Below are 23,006 nucleotides of genomic sequence, written 5' to 3'. Positions count from 1 at the left end.
CAGAGTTTTTCAGAACCAGAAGAGAGTTCAGCCCAGATTGGTAGAATTATATTTGAAAACACATTCCTAAATGTATTGCAAGGGAGAGTAAATGCGAATGTATTGAAAGAGATGGAGGAACTCAATTGATCCAAGCAGCAATGGGTACACCATTGGAAGATTTGAAGGACCAGATCGGGAACAGCTTAGCTGTGATAACTTATTTATATGGTCATTAAGAACTGACACTGATTCAGTACATCAATTCTTTGATTTTAATTGATTTAATCCATCAGTTCTTCAGATATATAGTGCTTTGCCATGTAGGCCTTTCTAGATAAGAATTCTACAGCATCCTTAGTGCAACACTTGAGTGACATCAGAATACTGATGACTTTTCATTCAAAGTTGTGGATGAGATTTCTCCAATAGTTTGCATATATACTGTATCTTAAATTTTAGAGAACTTAGTTTGTTGGTATAAGATACCATGAGAAGCCTCAAAGTAAAACAACTGATTCCAAAACCTGTGTGTCCCCAATTACTTGCCCAGCTCATGGATAAACACCAGACTCTTTGCTTAGTAATTTAAATAGTATGGAATGCAGTGACTGGAATTTTAGGGCTTTCAGAGAATACTTGAAAATTAACATATTCTGCATCGTTTGCAGAGAGCAGCCAGGCAAGTCTATGAAAAGATATAAATGTAAGTGATAAGTGTGCATGCTTTAAATCACATCTTCTCCTTTGATTATAGAACTCTGCATAGATTTGCTATATAAATCACAAGCTTGCTAATACATTTATTAGTATTTAATATGACACAGGGCACCATGCACCAAATATATTGAAAAAATGCAAAAACTCATTCTGTTGAGACAGTTATATGGAAGGTATACATACATAGGCAAAGGTAATGAACATGAAATAAATTAACACTACACATAAGATTTAGTTGTAATTATCAATGGAATCTGCAAAAGGTCAGTTGAGCACAATCAAATCTATTTAGAAGAGAGACTGGCTAGAAACCAAATACTGCTTAACTGATTAAATGGATCAAAGCAGGAAAAAAGACACTGATGGAAAAAACTCATGTTGATTTTTCATTATCCAGAGGTTTTTCTAGGGATCAGAAAACAGAAGATCAGTGTTTTTTGAGCTTTACACTGAAGTGTCCTATTTAATTTTAAGAAAAGACTGATGTGAACCTACAGGAAAGAGATATTTATGAAAGGAAAATAGAAAAGCAGGCCCTAGTTAAATAATAGCATTAAGATTGTCTCTTAAAAACTTCAGTACTGCATTTTTTAAATTTAATTTTGTCACAACAGTATACATAAACATTGTCATAGTAAAAAAAATATATATCATGAAATGTGTGTGTGTGTGTGTGTGTGTGTGTGTGTGTGTGTGTGTGTGTGTAAAGGATATGCATTTCTTTATACAAACAAGAACCAGATCCCCAATTAAAAGAGGTCACATAGAAAAGTGGACAGGAATTAAAGTATAACACAACTAAGTAGTGTTTATTTTACCATGTTCTATAACTATCAATGTAACATGTAATATGTGTAAATAAAATTGTTTATTCCTTCTTTATCTAAGGAGATTTAGAAGGGCTACAATTCATTTATGGTAGCTAGCAACAATCTCTAAATTCAGAAAATTGTAAACTTCTTATCAGACCATCTGTTTTTATTGGCATTTTAAATGTTATATAATATTACTAACATTCTTTATTTTTTAATTTAATGACAGACAGGGACATGGAAGGAAGGAGAGAGAGAAATAGCTGTGTGTATTTAAGCATTTCGTTTTTCAGCAGTTCTTAAAATGTAATTTTTATCCAAAAGAAAGGAGATTATGTAATTTAGGACAATGAAAAGAAAAACCATGTCAAACACAACTTGCCAGTTTCCATTAATGTGCTCTCAATAAATCTCAAAGTGCCCTTTCAATTGTAGCATGTATCATTTGGCTGTAAATACTTTTTGAATGGAAGAACACATTCAGTAGATGTTTTCTGAGCTAGTAGAGATATTTAACAAGTCAAGATATTATCATATAAGGTTATTCCATTAGCAACAATGGGGTCAGAACTAGAGGATCAACAGAAGGAGAAAAAGATCCTTCCATTGAAGAAGTAATCTGAGCAGAACTCTACTCAGGAGATTATTCTATTGATGGGACCAAATTTTGATTTTAACCCACTGAGTTAGCAATAATAATTAGCAATAAACTAGCACCCTTATAGCAATAATCGCTTCATATATAGAGAATATCTATAACAAAAGATCTTAGTGAAAGTATTTTGGCAAATGCATAAGAGTCTACAATGTTTAATACAGATTGCGTTAATCTTTCTTTTATTTTTGGAATGTAATCTCAAAAGTAAGTGGATGGACAAGGAAAAAATAAGTTTGGTGTGCACCTTCAAAAAGAATACTTCACATCAGAGCTTTCTTAGGAGTATGATTCACAGTTAAGGATTTTATTGTCCACTGAAAAACTGCTGCTTTGCTTCCACACATACCTATAAATAAACGAACTACAACAGCATCATAGGTTGTGGGCAACCGGAAGAGAGTGACAATTTCCACTCATTTAATTTATTACAACAATGATTTCAATATGGTTGTTCACCTATAATCTGTCGCTATTTATTTATCTCTATTCCAGACTAACTTCCACCAAGCCCCCTAACCTAAGAGACTTTAAAAAAAAACAAAAGACTTGATTTTAAAACAAAAACACGTTGTGATCCATCAGCAGCCTGCGGAGCTGGCAGCGGAGTCAGACAGTGATGAGGCTGAGGAAGAACATGAGCCAGTCCTGAAGGCTGGGAAAGGTCCGGATGAGGGATCTGCGTCGGAGGCAGAGATGGGGCCAGGGCCATCTGGGAATGATGTGCGGACTCCAGAGCCACAAGAGGCTGACAGTAGTGAGGCAGAGGAACAGGAGGAGCCTGTTCCTAGTGTACACATGAGAAGAGCTGCCAGAAGGCAAGAGCAGCTAAAGCAAAGAGGATGACTCGGGAGTAGGACCAAGAGATTATTGGCCCCTGCCATAAAGCATAAAAGAGCAGCAACGGCGTTTGGGTTCTTTGTCGGAAAACAACGCTGATAGACTTGCTCATCTTGCTGCATTTATTTCTTGTCGGCGTTTGCCAAGAAAAGCCTTTGGCAGTTTGCCTAATTAGACCAAGGTTGGTGATAAGACTGAAGAATTGTGTTATGAAAAATTTGTTTTGATTTAGTTTGGACCACGCTGAGAATGAGTTAATTCTCAATTTTTTTAAATAAAGTCTGTTTGTTTTTTAACTGACTGCGTCTAATACTACCTATTTGGGCCTGGGTCACAATAAAACATTTAAGTAGAAAGCGGTCCTGTGGCCAAGCAAAATTCCAGCTTCTAGCATTATTTTTATTTTCAGGAAGGGATAAAGGTAAAGGTAAAGGTTCCCCTCACACATATGTGCTAGTCGTTCCTGACTAGCCAAAGCTGAAACATTGTCCAAAGACATCTCCATGGTCATGTGGCCATCATGACTCAACGCCAAAGGCTGTTACCTTCCCACCAAAGGTGGTCCCTATTTTTCTATTTGCATTTTTTACGTGCTTTCGAACTGCTAGGTTGGTAGAAGCTGAGACAAGTAATGGGAGCTCAGCTTGTTATGCAGCACTAAGAATTCGAACCGCTGAACTGCCGACCTTTCGATTGACAGGGGCCGGGATAGCTCAGGCAATAGAGAAGCCTGTTATTAGAACACAGAGCCTGCAATTACTGCAGGTTCGAGCCCGGCCCAAGGTTGACTCAGCCTTCCACCCTTTATAAGGTAGGTAAAATGAGGACCCAGATTGTTGGGGGGGGCAATAAGTTGACTTTGTAAAAAAATATACAAATAGAATGAGACTATTGCCTTATACATTGTAAGCCGCCCTGAGTCTTCGGAGAAGGGCGGGGTATAAATGTAAACAAAAAAACAACAACAACAACAAAAAAAAAACAGTATCTTAGCCACTGAGTCACTGTGTCCATTTTTCCAGGAAGGGATAGGGTGCTCCAAAAGTCCAACTAGAATGGCCTTTTAAGGGCTAGGTCACCTTCTGTTAAATGAGCCTGTTGTGACTAGATCCATCTCCCAGGGAAATCCATTTTTGGAAGTGCCCTCAAAAGTTCTCAAAAGCCCTCAGAATCCCTTATTCACATAAGTCAAAATCCTGTTTAGGTGGATTCCTCCACTCCCTGAAGAAGAGTATAAAACTTTAAAATAATCTACTTAATTATTTTGTTTATGACCTCCTCTTTAAAAAATATTTCACAGCACGCATATAAAAATTATGAGATATAAACATACTCAGTGGAACATGCTTCTAAAATGCTGCTTTTTTATTAATGTCACATACACTATGCTTTATAATGAAGAACCTACGTCATTATTCTGATTGCCACAGAGGAACATCAGCTCCTCAAATTTATTCTATCTATCATACTTCAAGCTTTCCTAATAGAATACTGACTACCTGAAATTCCATATAAATAGTAAAGAAATTTCACACTTCTACACGTGAAGTCACTAAACACCAGGTCCATTGTGGAGGAAGATCTGGGAGATGATACATTTGAGTAATAGAAAGCCAAAGATTACACACTATGCTACTTCACTTAACTACCTAATTAATAAAATATTACTATCTCTGAAATATTTCTATGCTGACTACATGTTACTGTTTTATGGAATATATGCCCATTTGTGCTTTGTTTTTCCTTTACATATTTATATCTATGTGTAGTCATAAGATACAGAGAATCTATTTTTCTGTTTCATGAGATATGGAAAATAATTTACTACTAAATAAGTTGTATTTAAATGCCTTTATCATACATGCATACAACTGGTTGGTTTATATCTTAGAGTTGAAGCACGAGTTACATGTCATAAACACCATTCATTCATTCATTCATTTATTATTAAAATATTAAACACAGTGCGACCATCCTGGCATCATCTCTGCCATACACACTAAAATATAAAACAAATATTATATATACTCTTCAAACATTACTAATTATATATAATTATACTACCCAATATCTTCAGTTATATTTACATATATTACATCACATTTCGGGTTTACAAATCCTGGTCATTTCCTGTTCCAACTCCCACCTGTTAGTTCCATCCATTGATAAAATCTATTCCATATATCATGATATTCTGTCTCTCCTTTATTTTTTAATTCTAACATCAATTTATCCATTTCTGCACAAACCAATGTTTTCTTTATTATCTCCCTTTCTAAAGGTATACTTTCAATTTTCCATTGTTGGGCATATACCATTCTCACGGCCGTTATGATGTGCAATATTAAACATGCTGACCCTAATTTCATAAACATCTTTATTACAATTATTGGGTATCTCCATTCTGAGATAAACATTCTTAGAAAAACAGGATATCAACTTGGCACAGAAACGAAATAAAGATGGAGTCTATTCATTTACTGTGCCAGCACATAATTAGAGGAGCACAAGTATATACCACAATGTCATTTGATCGCTGTTAGCCTCACAGTTGGTCCACTTATCAGTACATTGTCCCAACTGTATCAATCAGCAATTCAGTAAATCAATTAATGTGAGATCACTTTATTGAAACATACAGGGAGGCCATTAAATGTAGGATGGGTATAACCTACTATGAAGGTTGGAGTCTGCTTTTTATTTATCATTATGTAGTTCTTCAGCTGTCCCCTCTCTTTGAAATAATGTCATAATTTTCCATTTTAAAGAAATATATTTCTGATCTATAACTATTACATAGGTGCATGGATGGACATAATTGACAGATGATAGATAGATAGATAGATAGATGGATGGATGGATGGATGGATGGATGGATGGATGGATGGATGGATAGATATAGATAGATTATAGTTTTCCATTTTAAAAAGATATTCTGAAAGATAATGCTTTTCTAAGTTATCTGTCAAAAACATAGATTTTAATATACATAGGAAAGCTCTGTCACTTTTGATTAAGACTTTATTAGCCTACAGAAAAGCTTCAGCTGAAGAAAGTTCAGTATTACTTCTTCAGTGAAACTATAATAAAAATGATTTGGGACTGCATTTCTTGCAGCAACTGCATTCAGGAATGTAGATTTATTTATAATTGTTTTGACAGTCTGCATGGGCATTCGAAATGTAAACAGTGTTCCTTAAATGTGTTCTATGAATCCTAATCTGTGGTATCTCTAATAGTTTTTCGAGCAACATCCTCTTTGTCCCACAATATATAACATTCTGACATCGATCTGTAATTGCTATGGTGGCTAAATTTATATGCCTTATAATTTGCAAATTTTGTTCGAAAATTCTATCAAAATATTCCAAAACAAAACAATATTTAAGGGTTTAGGGTAAAGGTTCATGCCAACTCTGTCATTTTGTATTTGAAACAAAATAGATATAAAAGTTATTTGGAGCACGGTGATAAAAAGGAATATGTAATGTGTATAGGAAGTGTAACTTTTGGCAGTATGATAATCTCAAGGTTTTTTATAACTGGAATTCCCAGGTCAAAAAGGTTTGAGGGAATTGTGCTGAATAATATTGCTTGAATCCATACATATGACAACATTTTTAACATTTTTATTTGAAATATAATAAATAACATTTACTGCACAACAGTAACTAATTGTATATTAAATATAATTATAACACCCCTGATAGTCTAGCTGTCTGATGCTGCGTACTGTAGATGGAACAACGGTATATAGACTGATCACTGAACTGGCATTAATCAACAACCATAATCAACACCATAATCAACACAAAAAGCATTTGTAGATTTGTTCCCAAAAATTGACAATCTGGCTGTAACAATATCCTACCTTCAATCTCTACATATAAAGAACAATTCATAAGACCATCAGTCCCACCCCTTTGGGAATCATTTCAGGTCTATGTATTTTTATCTGTGATTGCTTTCTTTAGCAATTAGAAAACACTGGAAAAGATTTTTCCCATTTATCTTTCAATATTACAGTACAATCTGGAGCTTGTAAAACATGAGCCCACATATGACTTCTTGCTTACCTGGTTGCATGTATTGATGTCTATTCCTCCTTTTAGATATTCCACTACTTTGTCCAGATTGCCAGCTCTGGCAGCTCGAAGGAAGCTTGCATTGCTATCCGACTGTGAAAAGCAAAACAGAATAATAATATTACTGAATGTTCTGAACATAAGGAACAGAAACACATTACTAAAGGAAAGTTTTTTGTTATGTTACTGATGTTTTTCCCAGTTCTGATTGATTCAGTTATCCTTCTGGAAAAATTACATGAACTTTTAATTTTTTTTTTAATACTGCCAAGTTGGCTTCTTTAAAATATGCACCACCATTATGTTCCTAAAGGAGCATCAATAATCTCCCAAATCTAATTATTCATGCCCCATTCAGCTGCCTAATAGTGTGAGGGGCATGGATCCAATGCACAAGTTAGGACTATAAAGGATCAGGGGTGAAATGCTCCTGGTTCTGACTGGATCTGAAGATCCGTGGTCAGTGGTTTGGCGATCCGATAGCGATGGTGGAGAGAAGCTCCGCTCACCCGCCTGGGTGTCGTTACTTCCTGGTTTTAATGTCTTTAGTGGCAAAGCAACCAACATGTTTTTGCTGCGTGCCTGGAACAGTTTCATCCTAGCTTTCCCTAGAAGTTGCTATAAGTGCAGAGAAGAATTGCTGTTTCACCAGCTTTATCACCACTGTGTAGGTTTGAAAACAAACTCACATTCATGTTCAATCACATTTGTGACTGGTTTTTAACCACTATTACTATAGGCATCTTTTTGAAATCCTTGGAGTTGAAGATTGTGTAGAGATCTGGCAGAGGCAATCTTATCCAGCGCTCTGGCCAACTCCACATTCTGCAGATCAACAAGACATTAGGGAATTGCTTGTCAACCTTAATTATGAATTGTTTAATTCTTGCTTCACATTTCTTATACCACAACTAGACTTAAAATCAAGCCACAAAATGCATAATATATATGTAACCGTACGGGAAGACTACCATTAAATCTATTTCCAGTAAATAAAGAAAAGTCTTAATAAATAAGAAATTACTTTTTTTAATTATATGAAAGCAACCAAAATTTGAGGAATGTTTTATTATAGACTTGTAAATATGTTAGCTATTTAGGATGCCTTCAAAAGATACTCATATAGTTGTATTATTACTTATGCTTCATGCGGAAAAATGAAAAATTAAAGAAGAAAAATTAGGAGAAAAAGATTTAAGGATCTCTTGAGCATTTATATATAAGACTAACACTATCATTATTTATAAAATGATAAAAATATAAACCACTTTAATTATTTTCTAAATATCTAGCATACAGAGTTGGAATATTTATACTAATAATAAATGTAAGTTTAAAAAAGTATTAGCTATGTGCATTAAAATACAAGGAAAGATTAATTCAGCAAAAATATTGTTTGACATTCCAGATAATGTTTTTTAAGAAACCTGATCTTTAATTTAATTATGTCATAAAAATAAAGGATTGTTTGCTCACATGATACTTGATTGTGTCTATTGCTCCATTATTATTGTGCCTATTGCTCCATTAACACATACATTTGTTAATATGATGCTACAAAGAGCAGTACAGGTGAAAAGTGTAAAAGAATATTTAGAATCACAGACCAAAAGTATTATGTAAAGATTATGGAAATATCAAAAGTAGGGATGAGGATGGGCAGCAAAAGATCACTATCCATCTTGATAAAATTATAGCTATTCCACATCTACAACCTTGGATTACAGATAAATGTTCATTCTTGTTTATGATCAAGCTTTTTAGCAACAAAATGGAAAAAAATATTTTATGAAGGCAAGCTTAAATCATTGGTTAAAAAACTAGATTTGATATGTTTTATACATATTTACTTTTTTGTATAAAAAAGAAAACAATTTTTAAAAAATTGTATCCTGACCTATCAAGTATCCAGGAAGTGAGAGAAAAAGTTAACATTGTAAATTTCTGTATTCCTGAAAAATTATGAAGTAAAAAGCAGAAATTGTGGTCACAAAGCAAGGACTACCTTTAGTAAGTTAAAATGTAAAAAGTAAAAATTTCTTCCTTGGCCTACCTAGATGGTTTCATATCCAGGTATAAAACTGTCCAGCCGTATCTTGCAGAGCTACACAAAACTATGTTTCATGTTTAGACTTATTTTATGCTCAACTTATCTGAACACTCTTGGAAACACTTTTCAGGGCTGGGTATTTGACTACACAATAAATTCATGTTCATAAGACATGGAATGAAAAAAGACTGTCTCCTCTTTGCCCAGTATCTACTGTTTCCAACATACCAAATTGCTAAAGATTAGCTAGACATATGAAAATTCAGATTATAACACAAAAAAATATGACAGAGGAAGTAAAAATGTTTTTTAAAAATGTACAACAAGATACTTTTTAGGATAGTAAATGCAATAAAAGTAGATATTTATATATCATTATTCCTTAATATTGCTAATCTCTTCAATACAGTATTTTGAAATTGAATCATTTTTATTTGTGGCACATAAGATTTGAAGTTCTTGAACCCAGAGAACTAACTTGTGTAAGACCAGACAAACTTATTTCAACTGGAGCAAATTTTCAGTTTTCAGAATCAGATTATCAAGTGAATGAATACAACTGAAGTCTCCGAAGAAACAGAAAAACAGCCAATAATAAATAGAAAGGCTTGGAAAATAAAACTAAAAGAGTGTTTCTCAACTTGTGCACTTTAAGATGGATGGATCAAATTCCAAAAGTCAAATTCCAAAATTTCCCAGCTAGCTATAACAGAGCTGGTACCTTGGCAAGCCAAACTACTACCCCGCATTAGCATTGTAATCTCCTGGTTACTGTAACAACGCCATACACTCAGTGGTAGGATTCAAGAAATTTAACAACTGGTTCTCTGCCCTGATGATTTCTTCCAACAACCAGTTTGTCAAACTGCTCAGAAAGTAAACAACCGGTTCTCCTGAAGTGGTGCGAACTGGCTGAATCCCACCACTGCATACACTATGTACTAATAATAATGTACTTCTTACTGATCACTCTTTGTGTTCACTCCACATTTACTGAGCACCTATACAGTCTTGGTTCCTCTTTTTTTTTTTTTTTTAAAGTATTACCAGACACACCCAATTATTATTTCCATATGATTATCTGGTTATCTGCCATCAAATCTTAACAACCACATAGATCAGTTGTGTCAAACTTGTGTCAATTTGGCAGTGTCACGTGACATATTGCAACTTTCCCACTTCACTAAACTGGGCGTGGGCATGGCTATCTTGTTACACATCCGGCCTGCAGGCTGCAAGTTTGACACCCCTGACATAGATTATACTTGCATATAAAAAAACCAGAAAAAGCATGTCCTTATACTATTTTTTTATATTTGTAGGCATTTATACTTTGTAAAAGAAAGTATTAGCCATTACCTTTATTTGCACATTTTATTTTTTCATTATTAAAAGTCTACCAAGATACACAAATTATCTATTTCCTTGATTATTATTTTTTTTTTAACCTACCAATTATTTACTTGATTTTTTTTTAATCAAATGTAAATTCCTTGGTCTTTAGTATTGTAATTTTCAGGTTCATACTTTTTGATGACTCACAAAATTTGACATTAGCTATGAATCAATTGAGTTCTTGGCCAATACACAATACACCATCATATGTACATGCAATTTGAATATCAGCAAAGGCACTAAACAAGAAGAATCACACGGCCCAGTTTTATTCCCTGATCATCGTTGAATCATTCATTTAGCATTTTAATTATTTTCATACATGTACATACATACACTTTTCATACTGCTGAATGTTATCACATGACATTCATACTTCCCAAACTTTACACATTATTATCTTTCCTACACTGTGAATCTGCTAAATACTTACATTTTACTTACTATGTCTTATTTTATTGAGATTTTCTAAGAGAAGCCAGAAAAGACATAAAATGCTATTGGAGGAAGACTCAAAGTGAATCTGACAGAACAACAGTAAAAGCCCTATCAGAGATTATCTCATGATGATTAAGGTAGAAAAATGCTAATATTTCTCCACCCTTATAGCTGTTTACTGTCCAAGGGAAGCCACAGGATCTTCTTCAGGACTACTGAGAGGGTTATTCTAGCTAAATAGTGAATAATCCCATGCCAGGTTAGATTCTGATTGGCATGTCTATCTAAACTGACTAGGCCTCACTCTTCGGCTGTGATCTCAGATAGGATCTAGTCACTTGAGGAAGTAGACAGAATTTTCTGCACTGTTTACCCCCTCCCCATGCTCTTGATTGTTTGACTCAGGTTCCTTTAAAGTGGCCAGAGACATGACTTGTAGTTAGGCCCATGTTGTGGTGATGGCCTCTCCTAAAAAGGGATGGTTATTGAAAAGATAGTTGTAAAGATAGTTCTAAAAGAAAGTAAATTATCTAAACACGTTTTAGTTGGGTTTCAGGCCAGGGTATAATACAGAGACAGCCTTGGTCATATTTGTAGATGACCTATGGCAGAGCCAAGAGACATGTCCTTGTGTCCTTGATCTCTGAGGCTTTTGACACTGTCAATCACAATATTGTTGTGTTGAACTCCAAGGATTTTGGGATTTGGTTGCACCAATTTATGGTAATTTGTTTCCTTCCTTACATTGCAGTAAGTTTTGGCATCCCCTTTATGAGATGCTATAGAATTCACACTCTCCCCTCTTGCTCAACATATAGATGAAAAGTAAAGTAAAGTAAAATTCATTTCTGGATTGGGAGGCCCTTCAGACACTCACTCATGCCCTAGTCACCTTACAGCTTGACTTTGCAATGCCTTCTAAATGGAGCTCCTTGAAACTACTTGAAAACTTCCCCTGGATGCAGTGGCCTGGGCAGTGATAGGCATGTTTCAGTATATCCATAAGACATCCCTGTTTCTTGAGTGCATTGATTACCAGTATGCTTCCAGGTACAGTTCAAGGTGCTGGTTATTACCTATAAATTTCTTTATGACATAAGTCCTGGTTATTTGACAGAATACCTATCTCGCATGGTGTCGGCTCAGTATGAACTGACAGGATTGGCATGCTTCAGATCCCTATGTATCATCTATGAGGACAGAAAGCATGTTTTTCCTCTAGTGGCACCTGCTGAGATCCATGTGGCTCCCCACCCTGCTGGCATTCCATAAAGACCCATGTGTTCTCCTAAATCTCAGATTAGAGTGGCCCTTGTAGATATATTTGAAGGTGTGTGTGTTGTTGACCAAATTTGCCATCTTTATTCTTTTTTTATCATTCTATTTACATTGTATCGTCTAGCTTGTTTAGTTTTATTTTAAGCTGTCCAGAGTCAATCTGGAGTTGGTCATTGCCTAAACTGAATAAATTAAACTTTCAACCTTCTAATAAAATTAATGATTTTATTTCATCTTTATTTTCTTGGACACTAACATTGTATCATTTGTTTTAATTACGTTCTTTGACAAAATAGTACGTTCTCCATATATAACTCATACATTATCACTAGCAATTCTCATCCGATTTTTCCCATATTATTTCATTCTATTCACTTCTTGTTTAACACATGTCCCCTACTTATGGAACTATTAACTTACATCAAAAAAACCCTATCCCAATACTACTGAAAGAGTGTCAAAACATTGAGCACTAATAATAGTTTATTGCCTGCATTCTAGGTATATATTACAGCTAATAATAACATGTCTTAGCCATCTAAAACTGAAAAAGTAGGACAAATATGCACAGCAAGAACGACCACAGCTCTTTGCCCTTCTTCCTATTTTCTGGGTTCTCGTTGGTTCTATAGAAGGCAGGATTAATTTGAACAAACCAGAATCCATATAAACACACATATTTTGACCCTTTCAAAGAACTTCTGTTAGATGACACAGAAGACAAAGGAGGCAGAGGAGGAGACGGAGGCAGAGAGGCAGGGGCGCAAAGAAAGAGAGAAAGAAAGAGACAGACAGGCAGGCAGAAATAGAGATAGAAAGTTGACTTTAAGTTAACTAACAACCAAAATAAGCTGTTATTGATTCCTTTTGGCTATTGATATTTTCATTTCTATACATTTTTGATACATTTCTAATATATTAAATATTTCTAATATTCTATATATTTCTAATACCGATAAAGAATCTAATAATGTATTTTTGTGCCACATTCAGCTTATGTTAGCTTCCTTCCTTGTGGCATTAATTCACCAGTGAGGTCTGTAGTTGAACATGAAAACTGTCCTTAATCCACCTTAACATGTTTATCTCTTGGTGTGTGCCTGGCATTGAGGTCAGGCAGCCCTGAAGGATCTTTGGAATGTCTTAGGGTGCCCTTTGGATTTGGCAGTGAACATTCGGCCTTGCATCTAACTCAAATTAGTTTTCAGTCTGTATGTTCAGGATGCATATTATATTACCAAATAGTTCACTTGTAGCCAGAATGCATAACATGATAATAAAAAAATACCTAGCCAATCATATTCTGAATCAAGCCTATGAATTTCTTTCAGTCAAAGGATACCATAAGGTAATACTTTGAGTTATTAAGGTGTCACTTTGAAAACAAACTCAAATGCTAATTAGCTTTTTTTTAAAAGTGATGCTCGTTTTGTTCTCTGCAGAATCACATTATTTAAAATCACCAAGAAAAGGTTAAATAACATATTTAATACGATTTTAAAAATTTGTTGTTCAAATTATATTAATTTTCAAGCCAAAAGGTATATTTTTTTCCCCTTGGTAAAAAGTATAATAATATACTTTTCTACAAGATGTTAACTTACTTTTAGTAGACTTTTAAAATACAGTAATTTTATGTCTCAATCAGTGCTGTCAAATCCCATTAACCTACAAGAGCTTTTTGCAATCAGAGTAAAGATAGTAAAATTGCAGCGGTAAAAAGGAAAAAAAGGCTTACTTTAGGATACTTGTGGCTACCATGAAATGTTTGTGCTGCAAAAGGCAACAAACAAAGGTATGGCATCCACATAAATTGTGCTTTCCGGTTGACTTGTATTGAAAGTCCAGACCTGAAGGGACCATGGTTGTGAAGCCAAGTTGGCTGGGCAGCATTCAGCTGTCAGCTGAGTAGCTGTTCAGAATTTAAAAAATGTGGTGGGGATTGCATTTGGCAGGAAAGTGGAGGAAGGAATAGAAATAAACATGAAGTGATCAGGAAAGCATGAAACTACCTTTTAATTATTAGGCATTCTCTGCAGCATTAGAAAAATGAGATTATAAAGACATATTTCAGTAGGAGAAGATCAAGATTTTAATCAAATTGGATATGGATGTGCCTAATTATTGCTGCAGTCTGACATTTACCTACTGTGAAAATATGTGACTAAGTTAAAGAACTATGTTCATACATCATAGCAGCTACAGGGATATATTATAGAAGAACGTGACCATAACTTTAACAATTTATAATAAAGTTTTTTAAAAAAAGATAAGGTTATTTGGGGGGGGGAAGTGTTAAGCAGAAATTTTTCACTGTTTACTTTTTATTCATCATATTTTTCTGCTGAATTTAAGGGTCAATGTGGTTTCCAGATCTTTTTCCAGGAAAACTACAGTCAGTGTTAATTTTTTTAAAAAAAATCATAGTGATTGAAAAACCAAACACTGACCTGCCTAATAGCTAAGGTTTTAGCAAAACTTTTAAGATTTCATATGTTTTCAATATGAAACTGCATAATTATGTGTTTCTCCATAGAGTGACAATAAGTCCAATGGAACAGATGATGTAAAGCAACAGGATTTATATATAAATATTAAAATATTTATATATAAATATTAAAATATTTATCTATAAATATTAAAATATTTATCTATAAATATTAAAATATTTATCTATAAATATTTATATATTAAAAGAAATCTCCTAATAGTTCACTTGGTGCTATTCTACATCAGAATTAAAGTTATTATACACAAACTAATTATATCATTTGGATTGACAAGAAGTGCTTTATATAAATCAGACATAAATAAGCTACTCAGGTTAACTGAATTTGCATTGTCTCATGCAAATTCATGTCAAATTTACAAAGGATGTTCTTTGAAACAGAAAGATACCATATATTAGGATGCCTATTCTATGGGTTTATAAAGTAGAAACTGACTGTCAATAATGAAGCTGTTAATGTTTATATTAATGTTTTTAAACATAGGAGGAAGTTTCTGTGAAACTGGTCCAAAGGTTCTTTGATGTTTATTCATTTTAAATCAACTATTTCCATCTGCATTTAAACTAAAGGATTAGAATAATCCTATGATTTTATAACGATTCTAAACAATAAACTGGCCTGTAATGGAACAAGAATCAGTCCATTCAAGGAAAATTGCTTTTGCTAATGTTCATCTTTCTCGTACACAAAACATTTGAGATATTGAAGAATCTTCTGCATTTAAATACTATATGCATGTCCTATGTAGAAAATGTAAACAGTCCAACCATTTATGTATGCAATTGCATAGGCAACATCTTCAATTCATCTTCATATATTTTGCTATAAATGACTTCATCAATAACATCTTTGTTTCTGCAGCACAGTAGCATAAACCCCACTCCCACTCCCACTACTGAAGGTGTTACTGAGTTGCTAGCAAAATGACTAAAAACAACCAAGTTCAGAGAGCACCAAGGATTCTGCAGTAGCATATTCTTGACATGTCAAACATGGGTTGGAACTTCATTGGCAAACAGATAATATTGATGCTGAACAAGTGAACAAAGGCACTTGAGGAGTTATAATATACAACATGGCAGGCTGACATCTATATACTATATAGTTCTTGGCCTCCAAAAGACATTGTATTAGCTTATGTTAATTATATGTCGCCTAAATATAACATGGATTAATCTCTGAATTGTACCAGTCCCTATGAAAAACTGATTTTGTACTATTTTATATCATAGTATAGATATTTCAGCTTTAATGCTACTATTCTACCTATCAAAACAATAATACAAAAATAACAGTATAATCTGCTTTATTTAAAATAAAAGAATGTCCAATCTTCAAGAGTGCACATCTATAAATCAGTAATTACAGTATAATTCGTTCATTGTTCACTTTTGTAAATTACTAGGAATTATGAAACTATGCAATATTAATTGTTTTTTAATAATATTGATACTTTTAAAATTCATAAGATATCTCTGATTCAGTGAAACATGCTTCATGTTAACCTTTGGATTAAAGAAAGCTCAAAGCTCATCTGTTACAGATGGTGTTTGGTTTTTTTAAACTAATCTGTAAAAATCATGTGTTTTGTTTTCTCTGTCTTCATATGTCTACAAAAAAATTCGCCAGATAAATAGTCAAGCTATTTTTATTACGATAAAAACTGAATGTCTCCTAGGAAATTAAGATTTACTAATTATACTTGAGAACAACTGTCTGCAAAGAAACAATGAGAGATGCAATAGTAAAATTTGAACAAACTTACCATGTGAAAATTTAATACAAAGATTCTAACTGCAGATAAAAACATTCCAATTAAATTCTAGTTCAGTATTAAAAGAACAAGAATAATCGTGATTATTATAACATGCTGCAAAGCTTCATGTTTTTCTCTGCTAGAGGTACAAAGATTGTAGCCTCAAGCAGAATGTTGTTTTAAATTAAGTCTAACTTAATTTACTGAGACCTAATTTCAAGAAAAATCTATAACATTATCTGTTAATTGTACAGAACAAAGTCATCAGTCTGTCTTGCTCCTAGTAACTATAAACATTGATAATGCTGACTTATAAAAGCAAAGTTTGCTTTGATCTTCTAAAACAAGAAAAATATTTATATTATACTGCATTCTCTCAAAAGCAATTTATTTTTTTTAGCTTCCCAATTGTGCTAGTCTCTCTTTAAAAAAAAAAGTTTAAAATACCATCTTACGTTTCAACCACACTTTATACACACAGAGTTTATATACACACCAAAACATTCTGTGAGCTATTTTGCTCAATCCCAGATTGCCTAACCAACAGCATCTTAAAACACAACCAGCCTATATTTCAGCAGCTATTAACTAATTCTAAATGGCAACATTAACTCAGTATTTCCACATTATCTTTTTATAACAAGTTCCTTGTTCTCTCAGCTGTGTTTTCTCGTTAGACTTACCAATCCCTCAGGATCTTTATTCACTCCATTATTGCATCCGTAATAGTCTGGAATTTTATCTGCATCTTGCACGTTCCCTTGCACTCTTACACCCTTGTCTGTGCCGCAAGCTTGGCACATGGGTGCATTGCCCATATCCTTCTATTAAATCCTGTAGTGGGTTTGACCTCGCAGAGTATGGAATATTCCAAAAGGGCAGATGAGTTTTGTAATCATATAGTAGTTATTTACAAAAATCAAGAATGATATTTGTAACTTCTATTTATTTGCTCTCCAGAGATTTCTTTGGCAGAGGTTTCTTTCTACTGGCCTTGGTTAAAAAGAAACTTTAACAACTATAGCCAGCATTCAGTGACCATTTCCAATTCAGGCTCTGCCTGTCTATTTTTACACCTACTGGCCCAGCTATGCATGTAAATTGAATGGGGAGGGAGCCAGCCTGACTAGCTCTGAGTTAAGGCCCTACTGTGTGGAATGCCTTCACATACGGAGGTTATTGAATTACTCAGCTGCATGCCTTTGAATGTTTTGATTTTTTTCCCTCTCCCTACTACATTATACATCAATGCTTGCTTACAGCATTACATTAATGCTGCTCATTTCTAAGAGGAGGGGCCAAAAACCTTTACTGTAAAATGATAACTATCATACCAGCAATACCAAACTATATGGGGACCCTTTTAAAAAATGACATTTCATGCAATTATAGCATATTCCTTCATGCTGTGTGGTTTTTTTTCTTTCATAGAATTTATGAGTCATGCTATCCAGAATTCTTTTTCACAATTTGCAAGATTATGTCATTTGAGTAGTTTCTAAAAATTAAACTACACAATAACTAAAAAATGTAACATGAAACTATCTATCTGATTTATGGTGATATGTGTTTTGGGAACAGTTCTAATCATAACTACTATATGAAAGTGAGGGACACTGAAATTTTATTTAGTAAACTACTTGCTTCCATTTCCCCTGATGGGCCTTTAAAGAAAATCCTATTTAATCTAGCGAATAAAACCAATAAGAAGTCTATCTTCACCCAAATGTGAAACATCTCCAGAAGAACACCATGAAGGAAGTCATCGAAATCTGTTGAAAGTTTAGACTTAGAAGAACTTTATTGTCACTTTGAATGTACACTAATTGGCATACATGAAAATGAAATTTTGTTGCATGCAATTCTCAAAGGGTCATAACTTCCAATATATACTACATAAACATGACAAAATAAATAAATACAAAACTATGCATATACTCACATTTATTATATGACACAGAGAAACAACACAGTCTAGTTTAGATATATATACATGTACATGGCAAGAAAAAGCAATGAATCTTGTGAGGTTACCAAAGGGATGGCCTAGGGCAGGAGTCTCCAACCTTGGCAACTTTAAGACTTGTGGACTTCAACTCCCAGAATTCCTCAGCCAGCTTTGCTTTGCTGGCTGAGGAACTCTGGGAGTTGAAGTCCACAAGTCTTAAAGTTGCCAAGGTTGGAAACCCCTGGCCTAGGAACAAAGCTGTTCCAAAATCTGGTAGTCCTGCTAGAAATACTTCGAAACCTCCTCACAGAGGGGAGCAACAGAAGCAGACCGTAAAGTGGGTGTGTGAGGTTTCTAACAATGCTTTCAGCACATAGCACTTATAAGCAGTATCCTGAATAACAGGAAACGGGCTTCCTATAAACTTTTCGGCTGTCCTTACCACTCTCTGTATGGACTTTCTATCTGAGGCACTGCTGCCATCAAACCAAACAGTGATGCGGTTTGTTAAAAAGCTCTCAATTGTGCCCCTGTAAGAAGTGGCCAGGACGGAAGGAGAAAGATGTGCTCTCTTCATCTGATGCAGGACATGCAAACGCTGGTTTGTACACTTCACTAAGGATGACGTGTGGAGACACCAATTCAGATTGTTAGTTATCTGCACCCCCAGAAGAGTCTGCAGGGTTGTGATCTCCCCATCCCATGCAATCCTAGCCTGATAAGTGATCCTAGATGGACAAGGCAGTTTAAATACTTTGACTAGGCTTAAGGTAAGTAAGCCATTTTTTGACAAGTACCGTACCCTGGAATATCTGGAATATCAAGCAAAGGGATATATATACTCAGATCTTCAATGTGTAATTGTTGTTTCTACTAATATAGGGATTGTTTGGTCCTGAGAACACCTTTTCTTGCCTTAAATTGGGGAGTTATATTTGGTGATGTGATGACTTTCCTGGAGCAGGCTGGGTCTAAATATAATCTGTAAGAGTTTTAAGGCATCATTTCCCTGCATCTTCTCAAACACATAAAGAAGAAAGATCTCTTAGCTTCTTCCTTTTTGAGCTTTCAACTTCAGGGGAGAGAGGGGAGGAGGGAAGGGGAAGGATGAAGGGACAGGGAGAGAGAGTAGTATACTTTCTTTGGCCAATAAACTCAAAGCTGAGCTGTGAAACACTCGCATGGGGTGTTGCATTCAATCCATATGTTTTCATATCTGGACTATATGTTTAAGAGAGCTGGGGCTATTTCCTCCAATTTTCAAGGAAACATGACACAGAATACCATCAAGACTTCTCAGAAAGAACAGTGCTATCTTATACTTTTATTGCATGCATTAAAAGTAAGCAACTGAAATCTTGTTAGACGTATAATTATTGATTTAGAAATATGTACTTACTCTCCAAAGAGCCAGTTAGAGTCGAATGCAACTGGGGAAATATAGCAGTCTCATAAACAAATATATAGCATATTTAAGAACTATCCAGCATATAATCTCAGCATAATGAATATAATTGGAATTTGACTATAGTTTTAAGTTCGACATCATTTTTAGAAACATGCGGATTTTATACAAAATAATTTCCCATTCTGTGATCAATACCACCTACTTGAAAAACTCTAGATACTAACAATAACAACTGCATCATTTTTAATGAGACAAACAAACTGAAAAGGAAACTACATGTAATTTTAAAATAAACTTATTAAAAAGGCAGACCATGACAATTAGCAACTGAAGTTGTTGAGACAAAAATCTTTTTAAAGACTGCTTAACCCAGAGTCCACAAACTGCAAGGTGCCATCAAATCCACCTCCAGACTGTCATCACCTTTATTTCACATAGTGCAGTAACACTCAGTATTCCTTTTTGGAAAGAATGTACAACATAAGCAGAAACTTATAAGAAGAGATAGACTGGTAGGTGCAACTATGGAGAGCTAAGATCAACACTCAGAATTGCACCCATTAACTAATTCAATGACCAAAGTATTAACATTATTTATTGAATGAAGGCCAATATACATGTCCCAGGATAATGTTGCAGGATTCAATGTGGGCCGGTTACCCAGACCAGAGGTTTAGTCTTCAGAACTTTCAGACTCATGCTGGAGCCTCAGGATGGGCTCTGGCATGAGACCAAAAGTTCAGTAGACCAAACCTCTGATGATTGACCCACATTGGATCCTGCAGAATTATTTATGCTCATTCATACTTGAAGTATTGGCTCCTACATCCAAGGCATTACTTCATTTCTTTCTCCATGTCTATTACACCCACTGTACCTCTCAGTGTCTCCTACTTAAAAAAAAAAAGTTTGTCATAAGTGTTTGAAGTGGTAAGAAGTGACTGAAAAGAGAGAGAGAGAAAAAAGAAAATAAAGAATTCTCTTCAGGAATGAGAAGTTCTGCTCATTCTTTAAAACCTCTGAGATATCAGCAGGTATATATGCAACTTCTAAACATAGATGAAACCTCCTAACAATAACCTCCTGCAACCTATATTTAAACTTACTCCTCAAAATACAACTCCAGTTATTTGGCAAAGGCAATCCTTGTATAGATTTTTACCTATATTTCATGTATCTCTGGATCCCAAAGTCTTATAGAATGTAAGTTATAACCATAACAAGTTAATTTTCTGTTTATGCAATTCTGATTTCTCAAATCCAGTTTATGGCAACTAGTAATATTATGACAATTTAGAATATCATTTTAATCTCGAGATTTTTTTACTACAATTCCACAATTGGAATTGTAGCAAAACATTAATAAGGAGATATTCAGACACTTTTGGTTAGATAATTAAAGTATTTAGCAAACTCCAATCATTTTCATTAATATAATTTTAAATTTAAAGAGAAACATGTTTTACACAGGCAATTGTCTAAGCAATTTATAGTATTAGAAGTTTTTTGGTATTGCTGGGTTTTTAAAAAAAAAAATTTCAGTATATACTTCTCTCTGTATACCAATGATTGCATCTCCAACGATCCATCTGTCAAGCTACTGAAGTTCGCAGATGACACAACAGTGATTGGTCTCATTCAAGACAATGACGAATCTGCATATAGACGAGAGGTCGAATGACTAGTCTTGTGGTGCAACCAAAACAATCTGGAACTGAACATGCTCAAAACCGTAGAAATGGTGGTAGACTTTAGGAGAAACCCTTCCATACTTTCACCTCTCACAATACTAGACAACACAGTATCAACAGTAGAAACCTTTAAATTTCTAGGTTCTATCATATCGCAAGATCTAAAATGGACAGCTAACATCAAAAACATCATCAAAAAAGGACAACAAAGAATGTTCTTTCTGCGCCAACTCAGTAAGCTCAAACTGCCCAAGGAGCTGCTGATTCAGTTCTACAGAGGAATTATTGAGTCTGTCATTTGCACCTCTATAACTGTCTGGTTCGGTTCTGCAACCCAACAAGAAAGACACAGACTTCAGAGGATAATTAGAACTGCAGAAAAAATAATTGCTACCAACCTGCCTTCCATTGAGGACCTGTATACTGCACGAATCAAGAAGAGGGCTGTGAAAATATTTACAGATCCCTCACATCCAGGACATAAACTGTTTCAACTCCTACCCTCAAAACGACGCTATAGAGCACTGCACACCAGAACAACTAAACACAAGAACAGTTTTTTTCCCGAAGGAAAAAACAATGCTCTGCTAAACTCTGCTAAACAATTAATTCCCTCAACACTGTCAAACTATTTACTAAATCTGCACTACTATTAATCTTCTCATCGTTCCCATCACCAATCTCTTTCCACTTATGACTGTATGACTGTAACTTTGTTGCTGGCAGTCCTTATGATTTATATTGATATATTGACCATCATTTGTGTTATAAATGTTGTACCTTGATGAACGTATCTTTTCTTTTATGTACACTGAGAGCATATGCACCAAGACAAATTCCTTGTGTGTCCAATCGCACTTGGCCAATAAAAAAAAAAATTCTAAATATATAGATGTAAATAAATATCCTCATAAACCAGGGAAAAATAGAAAGATAGGATACTTAGTAGTATCTTAATTAGTATCCTAATTAGGACTTCAAGTTTCAAAGTCTTTATAGAAGGGTAGACATTTTCCAGGATTGTGTTATTAATACAGCTATTGCGGATCTGTTATATCATATTCAGTGGCAGCTAAGGAATAAGAACAGGCCAATTGTTTTAGCAATTTAGGTTGTATATCAATGCATTATACAATGAAAGCACAAACAATGCAAAACAGTCAGAAGTTTCTTTCACTGTTGGAAGTTTCTTGAAGTTTTTTCAAAATATCCTAAAGGCCATTAATGAAAAAGTGCAGAATATCTTTGACCTAACTGGTTTGGTTGTGCCATGAATGATTTGGTTCTAGGATTTTTAAACACTGTACCCTTTGGGAACTAATATATTCTTCATTCCAGTTCTACATTAGGTTTTAAAAACTAACATTTGTTAGGGGTTCTAAAAACATCATTAGAAGATGCTTTATGCTTTACCATTGCTTTATTTCCATTTGAAACTTTA

At 34.4% G+C, this 23,006-nt stretch overlaps 1 protein-coding gene across 50 annotated transcripts in view; it reads right to left on the bottom strand.

The window, feature by feature from the left end:
- ANK2 (ankyrin 2) overlaps window positions 1-23,006 on the bottom strand; it is a 323,704-nt gene that overhangs the window by 136,748 nt on the left and 163,950 nt on the right. For 15 of the 50 annotated variants that reach the window (XM_058193726.1, XM_058193679.1, XM_058193688.1 and 12 more), the window contains one exon: window positions 7,083-7,184. Coding sequence is in view for 49 of the 50 variants with exons in the window: in XM_058193679.1 (XP_058049662.1) it covers window positions 7,083-7,184 (102 nt within the window). In the remaining variant the exon portion in view is untranslated. Of the gene's footprint in view, window positions 1-7,082; window positions 7,185-13,990; window positions 14,072-17,201; window positions 17,505-23,006 lie in introns of those variants that run through there. The other 35 variants (XM_058193674.1, XM_058193676.1, XM_058193683.1 and 32 more) reach the window with 8 other exon arrangements.

This window comes from Ahaetulla prasina, chromosome 8, assembly GCF_028640845.1.
Source record: "Ahaetulla prasina isolate Xishuangbanna chromosome 8, ASM2864084v1, whole genome shotgun sequence".
NCBI classification, from domain to species: domain Eukaryota; kingdom Metazoa; phylum Chordata; class Lepidosauria; order Squamata; family Colubridae; genus Ahaetulla; species Ahaetulla prasina.
This window is presented reverse-complemented; position numbering and strand designations above follow the sequence as displayed.